The sequence below is a fragment of the Ptychodera flava genome, chromosome 22, assembly GCF_041260155.1.
Source record: "Ptychodera flava strain L36383 chromosome 22, AS_Pfla_20210202, whole genome shotgun sequence".
Classification (NCBI taxonomy): domain Eukaryota; kingdom Metazoa; phylum Hemichordata; class Enteropneusta; family Ptychoderidae; genus Ptychodera; species Ptychodera flava.
The window spans coordinates 7,680,226-7,698,804 of record NC_091949.1 but is presented as its reverse complement, the minus strand read 5'-3'; the positions used below and the strand labels follow the sequence as shown (position 1 = coordinate 7,698,804).

At 36.4% G+C, this 18,579-nt stretch overlaps 1 protein-coding gene across 2 annotated transcripts in view; it reads left to right on the top strand.

Annotated features, from left to right (window-relative positions):
- Window positions 1–18,579, top strand: part of LOC139122582 (2-oxoglutarate dehydrogenase complex component E1-like) — a 43,391-nt gene that overhangs the window by 8,371 nt on the left and 16,441 nt on the right. The window contains exons 2-4 of one of the 2 annotated variants that reach the window (XM_070688131.1): window positions 8,330–8,521; window positions 9,686–9,788; window positions 15,431–15,463. In XM_070688131.1, the coding sequence (XP_070544232.1) occupies window positions 8,330–8,521; window positions 9,686–9,788; window positions 15,431–15,463 (328 nt within the window). The remainder of the gene's footprint in view (window positions 1–8,329; window positions 8,522–9,685; window positions 9,789–15,430; window positions 15,464–18,579) is intronic. The other variant, XM_070688130.1, reaches the window with a different exon arrangement.

Below are 18,579 nucleotides of genomic sequence, written 5' to 3'. Positions count from 1 at the left end.
ATCTGTTTACAAAGTTTTTTAAAAATGACAATTGCAGGTGTTCTCAGGAGAGAAATTTAATTGTTATTTTACTGTGTGCTTATTATTACTTGGTATTTATTGTACCTTACAATAGCCAATAATATGTGACGGTACCTGACCCCTTTTGCTGAAGCTCTGATGAACACATACAAGAGCACATGAGGGTCTGATGACCCTTGACCTCTTTACCTTTGTATCGCAAGTCTGTAATGTATATGTACATCATGTACATGTAGGATTTGGTTCTGTATGAGCGAAACGAAAATGCCCTTGGGAAACCGTGATCCGTGGTATTTTTTACTGGTCCATTCAAAACAGCTAAGAAGTGTGCTCATGTTTTGCAATCACAATAAACTGAACCCAACAGTCCCAAAGAAAGATACAGGGTAACAGTGCATGCAATAGAAATTAGGGAAATCAGACGTCAAACAGACAGACGAGAGCACGACAGCTACAATGACCCACTTCGACCTTCATTTGACCTTAAGTCATTCTTCATCTGGCAGATCATTATTCACCCTTTTCCTGTCAGTGTCATCTGTTGCTTTGAGGTCAAGTTTGTCAAACCTAAGTGTCTTCCTGCCAGGTTCACCTTTTCTCATCTTATGTGTCCTATACTTTGTAGATTGTACATACTTTGCCAAGGCTTGCCATAAAATATGTACATGAATATGGTGATTTTCACCAACATCATACTTTTTGTGAGGACCTGCATGTATCTTGATTGGTTTAAACTGATTCAAATGAATTGCCGCAAAGAGTATTTCATGTTGTGATAATAATATAATAATTCAAATTATTCTCTGACTTATGTATAATGCTGTTACAGTACCACTGTACATGTATGTGTCAGTAACCTTCTGGACACAGGCAGGGTCAGACAGGAGAATGAATTATGGCTCTCCGCAGTTTTCAATTCGTATCACTCAACAGCTTGAGAGCAACAGAAGTTACATTGTAGTTTCCGTGAAAAATCTATGTATCTAATCTTGTTTCTATAAAAGTACGGTTTTTTAGCTCCCATAGCCATATGTATATATGGCAATGGAAGCTATTCTTATAGGCTAGGAAAATGTCTGTATGTATGTATGTCTGTATGTCTGTATGTCTGTATGTCTGTATGTCTGTCCGTCAACATCAAAAACTCCAAAACCGCTGCACATTTCATCTTGATATTTGGTGTGTACATGGATGATGGGCTGTAGATGAGATTTTGTTCAAATGAAGTTGTCATTGCCAAAAATATGCAAATTAGTGCCAAAAAAGGCGTTTTTGGTAAAAAATCTCCTTCTTCATAACCGCTGGTCAGACAGCTTTGATATTTGGTATACAGGTCCCTAGGGATAACCCAACTTGGATTTGTTCAAATTGTGATGAAATATGCAAATCTGTATTTTTAAGGAATTTTTTTGTCATTTTTGGTCAAAAATTTATTTCATCAAAACCGCTTGTCTGACAGCTTTGATATTTGGTATACAGGTCCCTAGGGATAGCCCAACTTGGATTTGTTCAAATTGTGATGAAATAAGCAAATCTGTATTTTTAAGGATTTTTTTTGTCATTTTTGGTCAAAAATTTATTTCATCAAAACCGCTCGTCTGACAGCTTTGATATTTGGTATACAGGTCCCTAGGGATAGTCCAACTTGGATTTGTTCAAATTGTAATGAATAAGCCAATCTGTATTTTAAGGAATTTTTTTGTCATTTTTGGTCAAAAATTTATTTCATCAAAACGCTCGTCTGACAGCTTTGATATTTGGTATACAGGTCCCTAGGGATAGCCCAACTTGGATTTGTTCAAATTGTGATGAAATAAGCAAATCTGTATTTTAAGGAATTTTTTTGTCATTTTTGGTCAAAAATTTATTTCACCAAACCGCTCGTCTGACAGCTTTGATATTTGGTATACAGGTTCCTACAGATAAACTAAATATGATATACAGAATATATGATGAAATCTGCAATTTTGTATTTTTGGTGCAATTTTTGCCATTTTTGGTCAAAAAATGTGTTTCTCAAAAACTACTTGTCTGATGCCTTTGATATTTGGTATACAGGTTCCTGGGGGTTCTCTTAGTGTGATATAGTGAAATTTGATGAAATCTTCAATTTTTGTATTTTTGGGTCAGTTTTTGCCGTTTTTGGTCAAAATATTTGTTTCTCAAAAGTTACTTATGTGATAGCTTTGATATTTGGTATACATTTTTATACATAATTATGATGAAATCATCAATTTTGTATTTTTGCAGCTAATTTTGCCATTTTAGGTAAGGCCATCCTCAAATGAGCTGTCAAAGATCTCAACCTTCTTCATCAATACATATGTCACAAAACGTTGCTCTCTTCATAACACAGCAGAGCTCTGTCGACCATTGGGTCGTTTGTTAGCTCCCATAGCCATATGTATATATGTTTTGCAAGTTTACATTTTATTGAAAATCTCAATAGCCACTGAGCAGATTAGATGAAAAATTAGCATGTAAGTACTTTGGGCTGACCTGAAATGATTGTGCACATCTTGGGTCAGTATCTTGGACTTGCTATTTTTCATGAATTTTTTTGTTATTTTCTCCCATTTTTGGTCAAAAAATCTTCTTCTCTGAAACACAAGTCTGATTGATTTGAAACTTGGTATGGAAGTGCATAGGAGTGACCTTTCTCAAATCTGGGCAAATCGTGGTGAAATTTGCATATTTGCATTTTTTGGCTATTTTTTTCATTTTTGATCAAAATTTTTTTTAACTCTGAAACCACACGTCCGATTGAGTTGAAACTTAGTGTAGAGGTTTTTACGGGTGACGTCAGTAAGATTTGATCAAATTCTGGTGAAATTTGTATAATTTTATTTTATTGGGGGAATTGTTTCTATTTGTGATAAAAAATCTTTTAGCTTGATTTTAGCTTGTTTTGATAACTATATGGGAGCGACCAGTGACATTGTCACTATTTTTTTGTTTCTTATAAAAATTGAAAGCATAGCTTTTATGCACAAATATATGTATAAAGTACATAGAAGAAAATGTAGAGAAATTTAATAGTAATTGTATTCTTACAGTGCCCCCCCCCCCATTTCACCCAAGTTATATTCAAGTAATGACCTAATATAACAATAAGCTGTAATTTTGAAAGGTCAAAAGGTATTAGGTAGCCATGACAATGTCAACATTACTTCAGACATGTACTCCCATTTCCAAACTTTTTTTGCGTGCTTGGTACTAACTTCCCTGTGTCTTGTTGGGTCCCATTAAAAGTTTAGTCCAACCAGAAGATGGTCTGTACCTGTGTGTGCTTTTTGTTTTGCAAACACAATGACCATGCTGTGTCCACAATGACATTCTGAACATAAAGTACAATAATTTCATGGGTGTCTGTTCAAACACAATCAATAGCAGACCTGACGTAAATCATGATTGCGGCGACCGTATCAATCCTACGAATTAGAACACAATGTGTTGAAATGTCGGTTGCCCTTTCAAACACAAGGGGATTGGTTACAACCATTATTTGCGTCACGGCACTGTTATTTGAATAGATGACGCTAGGCACCGGTACGTGCATATCAACACACAGACCTTGGAGGTATGAATATATAATGAGGATAGGTTAACTCAGGTCATCTGAAATAGGATCGGCAACCCCAACTTTCGTTTGTGCATGTTTTGGATGTTACCTGCAGTATAACATGAAGTGAAATTCAAAGGGACAGTAATAAAGCAATATGAGTGAGAGAGAACAACACAAAAATAACAAAAGGTTGACGCTGGTTAGGCCATAAATGGCAACTATTAGACTGGTACTGGGAACATGCATATGTACCGGTATGTATCCCTGGGAGAACAATTACATTATTATACATGTATTAATGGGCCTTATTCACGTAACAGGGTATGTTGGTTTTCTCAAAGGCCTGTGAATCACCATCAAAACAGACTGTTTCATGAGACCAAAAGCTTAGGGAAACAGACTGGTTTAAGGGTGACAGGACTGATTTGAAACATACATGTACATGCTGTTACCCAAATATGGCTAGGCTACTCAGTATTTGTTTTGTAACATTCCTCAACCATTTTTAGCTCACATTTGGTGTACCAATGTGAGGTTATCGTATATGCTGAATCAGTTCATTTGCATCTGATTTGCATGTCTGTATGTCTGTATATTTGTGGGTATGTGCGGATGTATATCCGTCACACACAAAGGCTCCCATACCGCCAGAGCTACCATCTCAGTATTTGGTGTACAGGTAGATGTAGGGGTTGAGATGTGCATTTGTTCAAATGAACACATCAGTGTCAAAAATGTGCAAATGAGGTATAAAGAAAAAGTGAAATCCTGCAAATGTGCAGGAAGCATGCCAGTGAGAAACAGGCAAACTCCACTGATCTTGCCTCATTTCCTGTCATTGTTTATGAACTGTTACATATTAACAGACCAGCTGCAACCATAGACAGTAGATGGGGGAAGACCGTTTATATTAAACTAAGAGGGGCTTGTTTCTGCTATGCATGTTGCTAAAGTTGACCTCCAGTCCTAAAGTTAGACCTTAATTACTTTTGTCATTCTTGTTTTTCTGGTTTAAATATTTCTTGTTGTTTTTAGCTACTATAGACTATAGTCTATAGAAGCTATTGGGATGGGTATCCGTCCGGTGTCCGTCGTCAGTCTGTATGTATGTGTATGTATGTATGCAGTGTACATTCTAGGACGCAAAAACAAGGGGCCACTTTGGGCCCCTACTCCTGTCCCAAGGGGGCCATTTTATAAAATCGGGGGCCGTCATGATCACACATGTAAAACCCTTGAATTTTTTCTGCTGAAAATACCATAGTCTATCAAGTCAAGAAAAGGAGAATACTAGAGATCGGGCCACCTGTAACCAACGAAGCCTACAGCTAAGTTGTGCTCCGTATACGCAACAGGCCCAACAATGGCAGCAGCAAACTAACCGTTTGGTTTGATTCAATTGTTTACGTAACTTATGTGATGAATTATTGATGTCGGACTTTAACAACTGCACAAATTACTACGGACTGTGATTTTGACTGGAAACGATCATGATCAAAGCTTAGCGCACCGGTAGGATTTCTCCGAGTGGCCCCCGATTTGCACTGGTCGACAATTATCACACTGATACAACACGAGAGTGTAACCCGTACGACCTACATAAAGTGATCGATACATCAACTTTTATACATAACTTGTATGTATTAGCAAATTTACGATCATTGGTTCTGATCTGGCTACTCTGGATAACGAGATATGTCCGACCTAAACTGTGTTGCTCTTCAAAACGATCATATGGCCGGCCAAGCATGAATGCTTTCTTCCTTGCAGTGTTCAACGTTTCGCTGGTATGGACGATAGACGTTGCAAACGCTTCAATTTAAGGGACTGCCCGATCATCCTGGGTTCATCAACTATTATATAGTACTGGCGTTAAAAATCTGAGCGGCGACTAGCTTTTCACGATAACGCGGCGGCCAGAGCCGTTGTTTACATTCATCGATCGTACCACATGCGCGCACGGCTCCAATACACCATTGCCCCTACATCAGTCCTTTTTACCCAGCTTCCTATGCACCAGCATATATGCCGTAGTGGGCAAAGGTCGAAGGGTAACTGAATCGTTTAACATGGCACACTATGACTGAGGTAATGACCTTCGGGGAGCTACGTAAATGTATGAAGTAAGTGAACTCTGCGTGATCGACCGACCCATTCATAAAATGTTGCGCCCTTGGTGGCGCATCAAAGGTAGAAATGAGGGCCATTCGAGATTTTTTTGCGCAAATTGCGCAATGGCGCGTCCTAGAATTAACTCTGTATGTATGTATGTCCGTTTGTGAGGCGTCCGTCCACTCAAATATCTTGAGAACCGCAGTACTTACTGATTTGATATTTGTTGTGTAGATGAAAAATAGGATTTTGAGAAACTACTTTTTTTAATTTTTTGATATTGTTGAAAATAGGCAAATTAATGCCAAAAAAGGTGTTTTTGGTAAAAAATCTTCTTCTTCATAACCGCTGGTCAGACAGCTTTGTTATTTGGTATACAGGTCCCTAGGGATAACCCAACTTAGATTTGTTTAAATTGTGATGAAATATGCGAATGTGTATTTTTAAGGAATTTTTTTGTCATTTTTTGGTCAAAGTTTGACTTTTACATTGTATGTAATTCTTGTACTGTATAAACCCTATCAATTCACCCAGAAAAAATAATTAATATGATTTTAAATAATTGAATTAATTAGGAAATCATCAAAGCCAAAATAATTTTAGTGTGGAATTATCAGAAAGTTCAACTTTTTTTGACAGTTCATAGTGAATTGAGGATTAAAACATGTAAAGGCAACTTTCCTGAATCCCAACTTTGATATATTCTGAACCACCATTTATGTTATCTAAAAGAAATTGTTCATAATAGTTTGTCATGATAGGGTGGTCAAATAAATAGAGATAGAGAAAGTTCTAATTTCCATTTATGGTTGACTTGGTAAGGATAAAATAAGATTACTTTTTGAGGAAAAAAAATAGAGTGGTCAAAGTGATAGGGTTTTTATGGTAAAGCTGGGCTGTAAGATTCCTCATGTGCTATTTATAGCAATTATGCAATCTGTGTAAACAGTGCAATGAAAGTTTAACATGATTCCTTATAATGCTTTTGATGACCTTGAACTTATTCAACATTTGTCTCTTCAGTGTGCTTTCTCTGAGTACGTACAGTCTCAACTTATTCAACAGAACTTACTTACAATGTTAATTTGAAAGTTAAAATGTGCTTGGTTAATTGGATGAAAATACTGATATTACCAAAGATAACCAGCTCAAGATTCTTTATAACCTGACAGATATGCTGTTTTTTTATGACGTAAATCTTGATGTAAGCAAGTCTTGTTTACTTTGATTAGAATGTAATTAACTCTCGTTTATTTGCTATTATACACTAATATAGTCTGATGAAATATGCGAATCTGTATTTTTACAGAATTTTTTCCATTTTAGGTCAGACCATCCTGAAATGAGCTATCAAAGATATCAATCTTCTTCATCAATACATGTGTCACAAAAGGTTATTCTCTAAATAACACAGCAGAGCTCTGTCAACTGTTGAGTCGCTTGTTTTTTTCAAAACCGCTGGTCAGACAGCTTCAATATTTGGTTTACATGTCCCTAGGATGACCTTTAGTGAGATAATTTCATACAGTCAGGAAATACTTAATTTTGTATCCATGTCTATAGTAGCTTCAGGGACTTTGCCCTATGTTTCTGGTTGTACTGTGCAGAAATCATTGCCATAACATCAACGTAGAATTTTCCTCCACTGAACAGATAGAAACAACATTTATTGTTGGTCATTGGTACCCATACTGGTATATACCAATTTTGATCAAATTTGAGCGACACCGTATAATTGCGGTATTTTCTCTCCAATCAATTGACAAAATTCACATCTGTCACTCATTGCATCTGCAGGTGACACATCTTCATTTATGTTGGCTAGAATATGTGCATGTGTTAAATGACATTTTCAAATTAAAAAAGCCAACAGTTGTTTCAACTCAATAACCTGCGTGGTTAGGAGTTGGCCTCTTGCACATATTAGTTAAAAATGATGCATACTACATGACCATAAGTGATGTACAAAGACAAGAGACTTTGGATAAGGTACAGTCAAACCTGTCATAGTGGTCACCCTTACAGAGCAGTCACCTCTTTATAATGGTCAATTTGTGGCAGTCCCGTGGCATTTTACATGTTAAAGGCCCTCTACAGAACAGCCACCTCTCTTATGTGGTCAGTGGTCACATGGAATTGCTCCATTTTGGTACAAAAACTGTATATAATAGTCAGCGTATCTGACCCTCAATGACCTCTGTCAAAAAATGCTCAGACTGGAAAACACGAATAAGTCTACTTTTACTGATTTTACATTCTGCATTACAAGCTTTCAGAAACTAAATAGCTGTTCTATGTATTTTAACAGATTTATGTTATGGAATTTTATAATTGCTTTTATCTTTCCCTAAATTCACCACTTAGCGCACCACCTGCACAGAAAGTAATGCCACACCCACCCTCTATAGAAAGGCCACCTCCATATAGTGGTCACTTTTTCTTGGTCCATTGAGTGGCCACTATAAACAGGTTTGACTGTATGTTAATTAAAAAGATACATGTACCTGTTAAACAAACCAACAACACAAATACATGTGTCTCGCTAGTATTTGAAGTTACAATAATAGAAATTATTACTTTTTACTGTCACAAATTCAAATTGCTTTTCTCTCTCTCCTTATGTTTTTACAGTCATGGGACATATTTTTCCAAAATGCTCAGGAAGGCGCCACGCCAGGCTCTGCCTACGAAACGCAAACAGTAGCAATGCAAAGGACTACCCCAATGAGCACCACTGGACAAACAGCACCGGTATTTGCCACGGTGGACAAGCAGGTGATCGAAGACCATCTTGTGGTTCAGAACATCATAAGGGCCTACCAGGTGAGAACGATGATGTACTGTACTGAAAAAATTATTTGTTTTTAATTCTTTCATCTCTGATATGAGCAATGTAGTTTTACTAGTTATCAAAAGGATCCTGTATCCTCAAAGTTTAGTACACCTCAAAAATGGAAGACTTAAACTTTTGCTCAAACTTTCATCAAGCAAACTTTCAATCATTCTCTTTAAAAATCAAGGATAAAAATGGGGGTGCAAATTTTGTATCGAGAGAAAGAAATTATCGATATATTCCAATATTTGAAATTCAAAATGGCTGCCATCCCTGGGTTGTCCCTATGGCGGGTAAAATAAAATTCCAGATTTTCACAAAACTAGGCTGGTGAAAAGTTTATTTACTCTGTGAGCTTTAAAATGAGCCCCCAACAAATGGTAGACCAGAGGAGATTGTGAGAGTTTTGGAGACAAAATATTTGTCCCCGAGGTGCATTCTACCTTCATTGGACCTGTATATCAGGAAATAGAGCTGAAATTGTAAAGCATTTACTATGCTGACTTTGTAATGTATGAGTTCCACAATCATTGAAGATATGCTGTCTTTTTTTTTTGCCAAGTCTCTTGTCAATTCAAGTAACCTCATATGAAGGATAACTGCAGATTCCTCACAAGGTTATTCATGATTTGTCCTTTCCTTTATGTTTTCACTGTTAAAACAAGCTGTAAGAATTTTATTAGCAGGTATGCAATCACATATACAGTTAACAGTGTTATATCTTCTGACAAGCTTTCGGTCACTCCTTTCTTGCTCTAGCATGTATTTGTGACATTTGTGATATTTTGCATTCATAATATTTCCAGTTTGGTAAAGCATAGAGTTAAAATTTATATATGATTACTAAATGACGCTTATTAAAGACTGACGTATATCATGACTGTTTATGAATGAATTTATTTATGAATACATGCATTTTAGATCACATGGAAAAGTATGGTAGTCAAAACCAAAGTAAACAAGAGACACTTTTCAAATTAAAGAAGTGTATTGCAATCATGATTTATGTGGCTTCTTCTAGCCGACAAAAGGTCCATGACATTTATCATTGAAGTTAAAAGTCAAAATCAAAGCATTCCACATGTCAAGTTGGTAGGAAAAGTCACATTTAGTCAAAAGAACACTGACTTACAAGGTTTTTGTTTTTTTTTCAGATCCGTGGTCACAACATTGCCAAGCTGGATCCCCTTGGAATTAGCTCTGCGGATTTGGATGACAATGTGCCGACAGAGCTGACGCTAACCCATTATAGGTTGGGTAGGTAGAGAAACAACTCACCAAACAGACATTGTCACTCCTTTTCACCCCCCTGTATTAATGATCAGTCTCCACAGTCTTCTATGGAAGGACTGGGCATTGTGTATTACAAGACGGGGTTGAAAGGGTGTGAATCCCAAAACAACTATGAGGGAAATACTATTGTACCAAAGCATGTATTGGCTCAGTTATTCGGCTACCTCACTGAAATTGTGGCACATCTTAAAATTCAAATCATGACCTGTCACAGTTCTATAATTCAAATCATGACATATTGTAACTGCGTCTTTGTCAGACAAAGCATATTGCTTTCATTGGAAAGTGACTGGACAGTCGCTGTTTATCCAATAACTGTATGAGCCAAGATGAAAATTACTTCAACCATTAGTTGTCAAATTCCTTTCAGTTGGTCGACTGGTTGTAAAATTGTCAACACAGCATTTGGACAAAAATCCAATACTTGCAATGCGCCCCCCTCCCACTTCCTCACAGATGTTTTGGAGTGATAAGTCTGTCTGTGTAATCTAAATCAGCATGACCTTGATATGACCTTCATCTCATTCTCACTCACACTATGATGCTTTTCTTTAGTTTAACAACAAACTGTGTTGCTACTTGCCTCTGCCGTAATGAGCAATGATAAGCTTGCTACCTTTTTTCATGAAAAAGAAATTACTTTGCATCTCATCATTGTGAATGTGGGCGGTGTGTTATGGTCGCAAAGTGAACCATGCGTAAACGATGTGAAGCCAAGAGAGCATAGCAGTGAGGGATAGCCCTGTTGGGATGACAGAGATCACTGTTGAGAGAAACTGGTGACGGTTGCAGGGGATTTTGTTCCAGTCTTACATAGATATTAATCTTTGGGAATATACACATAGGATAAAGGTCATTTGGTTTCAGTGTTGCCGCTTCAAGGCTATTGCAAGAGAAAAGGTGTATAATCACATATGCCTTGTTCTGTGCAATGACATCTGTCCTGCTCTGTGTGTTGTACTTGCTTGCATATTTTACTTACCTGTGTGATAACGCTGTAATGTCTGTATGACACTTGTAATACACGCTAACTTGTATTTTTGTGTGCTCTTGACACTGACACGTATATGTTGAATGTACATGCATCGTCAACTGCTTTAGTTTTCATTGTCATGTTTACTTGTGTGTATATGGTGGGGTGTACATGTCTGCATGCAGTTTTTGATGCTCTGTTTAAACCACAAGCCACACACTAATGTTCCCATGTCGTGTACATGTAGCTATCTCTGTTTGCTTATCTGTAACACAGTTCTGTTGCCCTGCAGACTTTGCCTTGTGCTGCTTTTATTTGTTTACATTCATTCCTGTGCTCACATTTTCATAAAGATTGAATACCACTACACCATTCACATTCTTGCTGCATGTCGCCAACATCGTTGCCCCTTTCTCATTAACCTTTGACCTCGATGAAACTAATACAGTTTTTTTGGGATAGGCATTTGAGTGCAGACTCTTTTGTATCTTGGCAAAGTCAGCTTGATATAAATTACCACATTGTGCTCAGTTATTTCTTCAGCATTCTAGTCATGAAAATTTCATTACCGTAGTGAAATTCAGACTCGTCTGATGCATTAAAAGTGCAATATTTTTTGCTAGTTTGACAAATCATTGTCTCTCAGTTTAATAGATAAAAATAATATTTGACCTTAATTTGATCACTAGTCAAGTCAGGTTTCTACAATAGTTAACTTCTATGCATTTTCCAACCGCTATGAAGGAGAAAGAAAAGATGTTTAAAGGCTTTGATATTGGTTGACGGGCAGTGTTCATTTTACTGCCAAAGGACCTGATCTTTTGTTTTACTTTTCCTGTTTAGAGGTTTTTTTTCTTGACAAATGTGCATCATGCCTGATATGCCAAGGCAAGTTATGGCTTGCTGGTGCTACGTGAAAGATTGCATATCAATATTATCATTAATAAATTAAAAATAACAGGAGGTAGGTTTCCCTGCAAAATATGGAAGGTTAAGTCAATACGCAGGTATATTTTAAATTGCAAATAAAATTCAAGCAATGATTGCTTTGATTAATTTATCAATTTGCTTCCAAATAAAATTATAATCTGCTTTATTTTTGAATGGTCAAAAAATTAAACTGACTGTTGGTAATTATTCAATTCCCAAACTACTCTGTGAAAATAATCAAAAAGTTCATTATATTGTTTCAGTGGTTGCTAATTCTACATTCAGCTTGTGCTTCAAATTTGTCTTACCATATATTACGCATAAATTATACATGTATAATCATGAACAATGGATTATGCAAATAAAAAAATGTCATCGAAAGTTATGTAATGAATGCCTATTACTGGTAATGTTCGGTGATAAATTATTCATCTAAACTGCTTTCTTCTAAACTTCATGCAAATCTGGCAAGCTGTATTAATTTACATGTCGGTTGTGGCCTTGCTCCAGAAAGTTTTAAATATAGGTTCATCGTTAGTCAAACAATCTGGTTATCACCACACCATGAAAGGGAAATTTAAGCATTTTTAAAATCACAGGATATGAGGGCTATTTGTAGTACTAGTACATGTATATGACATGCCTCAGCATGAGTAACTTAATCTCGATTTTCATATTGAGTTCATTTGCCAGGCAAACCCAGGTTTTGCAAATTTCACAGTGTGAACATTGACTGTAGTATGATTCTATATCAAACCGTGCAGGGTGTACAGACATACTGTATCTATGAACAGCTCAGGTCAAGAGATCTCTATATCCATTGTCAGCACAGCTTGAAATGAAGTCATGTTTCAGGAAAAAAATATTTTCTCTTCAGCGTTTGCTGCAAGGAACAATAAATTTGCCACTGAGAAACATTTGAGGGTTAAAAAAAGCATTGTAAAGTGCATATGTCCAGAAAGATTTGTTTGTGACGTTGACCATAAACATACAGAAAGCACTTGATAGTTGCCCCGAAACATCTATCAATACCACATTTTAGTTCCTGTTGAAGGTGTTGTCAGCTGGTTGGTCTTCTGTTGAGCCAAGTAGCATTACCAGAAACCTTGTAGATGGAGAAGAAAAAATGATAAACATCAAATTTCCAAAAAATGTCTAAGCTGAATGAGAGTAGTGTCTACAGATAGATGTGAAAAATGAGATGTATGGTGCAGATGACAATTTATAAACAAATCAACTGTAAAAACTATTGTACCCTTTTCACTTTGTAGAAGCTCTCTCTGATGGGAATTGAATAACCAGCATAATTTTCAGCGCAGTCAGTGTGTGTGCGTTGATTTAAGACAGTATGCACTTCAAAAGTGAAAGACTTAAACTTGTGCTCAAACTTTCCTCAATGAAACTTTCAACCATTCTCTACCAAATCAACAATGAAATATGGAGTCACCATGCAAATTGTGGTACTACAGAAACAAATTACCTAACATTTACCCATATTTGAATGTAGATCTATGGCTGCTGTCCCTGTGTTAATTGTATGGGGAAAAATTAAATTTTAGATATTTAAAACCTAAACTGGCACCATAAAAAAATTTCGTACCCTGAGAGCTTTAAATAGAGCCCCAACAAGTGGTAGGTCAGAAAAGAATTGTAAAAAATTGAGAGATCAAAAATCTGTCCCTGAGGCGCATTTTACATTAAACCAGCAGACAGAAAATTATGAGGAGAAACGAGCCATTGCAGTATCCATTTTGATATGAATTGCTGCTGAGAAGGAATAAAAGGAAAAGTAATTTTGGTCATTAAGGCCCTGCTTTATTGGGATTCTCTTTTATGCAAGCAATATAAGTTACTATAGCAATTGCTAACCTCGCATCATTTATTGTACAAAAAGCTTAAATTGCCTTTATGTGTACCAGTGGATTCCATTGTACCAGACTGTCTTTGTAAGCAGATTCATGAGTGTATGCCGTCACAACTGTCACACAAACTCTGCCTTTCAACTTCTGTCCTCAATACATGGCAATGAAACATTTTCTACAATTCATACAGTCACGTACATGCTAGCCCAAACCTGTTAACATCAGAGCTCTGCTCACATGTACAGTAGTTGGTGTGTGTGTGTGTTGTGTGTATACGTGTGTGTTTGTGCATTTCTGTATGTATGTATGTATGTATGTATGTGTGTTTGTCATTTTCATGCTGGTGGTTAATCTCGCCAACACCACTTTTTCCATGTCATTTAACTCGTCACTTAGGACTGACAATCATATGTCTGCAAACTCTGGGAAATTTCCAAGCTGACTGTCTATTTAGTTTGTACTGTATGCTTCCTCCTAGCTACATGTACCTCTCTGCAACCAAGTTTTCAGACATATGATTGTCAGTCCTAACCACTTTCAATTAGGTTCACAAGTACCTAAATACAGACAAATCTTACCTTGACCAATACATATCATGGTGTTTGCAAAGCACATCCAGCATCATGTCATGGCTCTGTCCCATAGCCTAGTATGCATCATCACAGGAATATGTGTTGTAGCTCTGACTTCATAATGATATTTCAAGAAGAATTTTTGCGGCTTTAGTGCATAAAGTGCTGTAAATTTTATTATCTGTATTTTATCAAATGAATACCATATGCCATAGTACATTATTTTTAGGATGTGGGTCTTCCCTTGATCAAAATGAAGTGACATTTAATCGATGATAACTTGTCTGTGAAGAAGAACAAACCATAAATTCATGAATATTACTCTTTTTACTGGACATTGCAATTCAACAAGACTTTGTACTTCATACACTATGCAGTCTACCAGCTTAGTGGTCAAAGTTGCAGCGGCTTGACCTTCAACCTTGCAAGGTGGCCTAGTTTTGTTCCAAATGAAATTTTTTTAGGTCGGCCAGGCCAGTTTTCTTCCATACTGTATTTAGTTCCATGAAAATGTATCAATGATTACCACATCAATAGACTTTGTTATCATAAAATGTCACTTTTAGCATCTTATCATATTCTTTATCACAAGAGTACACACTTGTGGCTATCGTCTTCTATTTTCTCTATCCAAAAATAGCTGCATGACCTTTGAACTAGTGAACACCTCTCCACCTGGTCCTGAAAATACCGTATTCCTGTAGCATATACTGCAGCTGAATTGCACATTCACTGTAAAGCTGTAGTTAAACATTCCGTAGTTCTGTAGTTTATTAAACATTCTGGGATCCTCCAATTAAATTTCTGATAATAGCTATCTATTGTTCTTTGCTGTTTCTGTAATAATGCATATTTTCACTTCTTTACTTTAGAAAATGGATTAATACATTTGTTCTGCACATCTGATACACCTGTTTCAACTTCTTCTTTAAAGACTCCTTGTGTAAAGCGAAAAACAAATATTGTAAAGCTGTAAAGCATGTAAATGCAATAGACACACAATTGTGGTAATGTGTGCTTCATCATCTCATACTCATTTCATGACATCCTCTGTGCTTAAAGCTACTCATCTACTTTCATTCCAATTGGAAAAAAAGCATTGTGAATTTCATGTGTGTACTATACAGTTATTCCTATAATGCTAATTGTTTTAATAATGTTGTGGGTGTGTATAATTGTATTAATGACATCACAACTTCAGTTTTACCTTATCATTTGTGATATTTTTTCTCTTCTTTTCCCCCCACAACCTTTTCTCCTTGCATGCAGACAAAGTACTCCCAGCGGAGTTAAATTGGTTAGGTAAGGCTGACAACTTGGTACATATATAAATAAATCCATTAACTTCTTTCTCCCATAGTGTGTTTGGAGTGATGATTAATTTTTGCTCCCGTGCTGTAAATGAATGAGCTACCCCTCGATTCATATGCCAACATCTTCAGCAGTGTCACCATCATCACCACGACGATGGCATCATACATGTATCTCTCATGGAATTCAATGTTGTGTTATCCTAAAACAGAGCATTGTGGGTGTTTTACTGTGTGTCCATTTCAATGTGTTGTCTTTGTGTGACAGGGACAGAATCTCTATTTTTTGACATTTTTCTGTGTCATGACCTACCCTCTCAAAATCAACCATTTGACTCACATAAGTTTAATCATCCATGGTATGAATGTGTAGAAGACTTTACTATGTGCTAACATGCATGATATGATTAGTTTTGTAGTGTGCAAGTCCAGCATGTAATAATGGTATGATCTGGAAATTGTTAAATAAATTGTCATTTTGTCTCTTCAGTCTTGGTATGTCTCGATGACCACCCTTTCCATTTGTTTCAAGGCTCTAACAAAATATAAGTGCCCTAACTCTTATGCCACACAAACCGTATATCAAAAATCAGGACAAAAGACAGTGACTGTGTCCCTCTGTGGAACTATGTGTAAACCATTATTAATTTAAGTTTCATGTAATACATGTAGCTTGCATGAACTAACATGTACATACATATAAACTCTATAAGTGCTTTAATTCTCCTGCCAAAATTTCAGTGTAAATGTTGCCAATTCCTGTGAATTTTTCTGCAATTTTTTGATTTTTTTGGACCAAATGGACACAACTTTACATTGGCTACAGTTTTTGACCAAAAGTTTGGGGAAAATTGGGTGGGGATGAGTCTAGATCGTAAAAAAATTGTTGGCACAATATTCTATAAAGGCAACATAAATTTACGTTGGCACTCAAAGGGTAGGTAATTTTTCAGATTTCACCTTTACGATACTTTAATACTCTTACCATCAGAACAAACAAGCATATTGGATATACTGAACAACACAGACACCTTCCGTGTCAAGTATTTGTGTAAATTGCTCATAGCAATATTGGCAAAGTAAAAGACATGACATACATTGATACACCATATAAACATTCTCATAATGTTCACAAAGTTAGATTTTTGCCAGGTTGCCTGGTCCAATAAGCAAACACCCAGGTCATGTAGCATGTTTGAAACAGCAGTTTTTGATTCATTTGCTGGAAATAATACTGACTGACAGTGACAGAGAAAAGATGTCTCAATTACGAGCTGGCTATTCTTTATGTCACTCTTTCTTCTAAATATAGGTTACAGCATGTGAATGTCATTTACTGATGTGTCTGAACATCTCTGTTGAGGTGCTTGTATCTGTTTGAGCTGTCACTTTATGTTACAAAACTGCACAGTGTATGTCATTAGCCCTCTTGTTTCAGCATTAGTGAAGTCAATGTCAGCATTAGTGAACTCAATGTCTCTGTGTCACAAGTTCGTGTGTGAGAGTGTCGACATGAAAGATGGCCCTCTTTTGTCTGCATGCATTAGAGAAAACTGATCATATTTTGGTATTCATGAAACTTTCAGTTCTTGTCAGAGACTGCAGCTAGCTGCATCTGTTCTCTTCAGCTATTTTCCATCATGTATGGTGTGCTACACTCACTTTCTGTATGTAAACTGTGATGGAAAGCAAGTTTATACAGGGCATTTTGTATAAAGAACTGACTGAAGCATGGCAACTTTGAAAGCGCTGTGACCAAAGATGGTTTTAGTAAAGACGTGGCAAGTTTTTATATTCACCAAATGTGTCATTACCCTGAACCACTCAACACAAACAATCATTAATACACATGGCAAAAGTTGCAGGCTGCTCCTGTCCTAAGCTAACATACGATTTATATTTTACTCCTGACAATCCATACATAATGTGGGTGCAGGCTTCACTGGTAATGTACGGCCTTTGAATGTGTGAGCAAAGGATTAATAACGCCTTAATGCTTACACATCAACTGTTTGAGTGTGTAAATTGTCTCGAATGAATCAGCTGTCACTGTAAAACTTCTGATGATGCACTTCAGTACCAGTTAAAAAATACATTCTAAATGAGTTGTCTTGAGTGAATTTATTTACAAAATATGTTTAATATGGGTGTGTCTGTAACTGATATCGCAAAATCAGTGTTTTCTCTACAAAATTCAAATAACACTTTATTTCAGTTGGATTCATGGGATGTAAGTATGTAGTTTGCAGCATGTGATTTTCAACAATGCTGCCCAAATGATCCACTGCTATGTGTTTCTTTACAGACTACTTTCTATGGTACTTCAATTTCATTTCCTTGCATTGCACTTACATTTTTTTAAATATAATATGGGTATAAAAGTATGATCCCCACAGAACTATGATAGCTCAGAATGCATCATGTTTGCACACAGACATTCAATGTTCTGTGAATGCGGTTTGCATAAATATGCATATTATTATTGCAATTTTTGGCCAAGAAATATTCTGTTATAACTCAAACAATGCGTTGTGATTTTATTTTTACTGAAATCCCAATGCTTCAGGAATGTTTGAATCTGTCAGAGTTTAATTTGATGACAAATTTTTTTATTACTTTAGTCCAAATTCAACTGTGCTACCTCCTGAGATTTCTGCTTGATCTCTGAAAACAATATGATTAGTGTGAACCATGGTGGTGAAAAGGGTCAAATTGAATATGAAACCTGTGATTTTTGACAGAGTATACTGATTATAGCCATATGAAACGCCCTGAAATCTAATCCTAGCATATTTATATGACTAGCCAGTTCCCAGCAGTACATGTACCGAAATGTGTTATGCATCCGTCTTTTCAACCTGTATCTCATCTTCTGCAGAATTATTGATACCAAGAAATCGTCACAGCAATGTTTGCATACTGTCTCAATGCAAGATTTCATCTTTTTCCAAGGATATACTTGGGTACATGTATCATGGTAGCTCTGGTAGGTTTCATGTCCTCTCCCTGCCAAGTTTTCATGACCTTTGACCTGTCCAGAATGCACAACGGCACAGCTGTGTAATCCAGTACTCTGATGGAAAACATATCAAATTCTTGCCCTTTTTT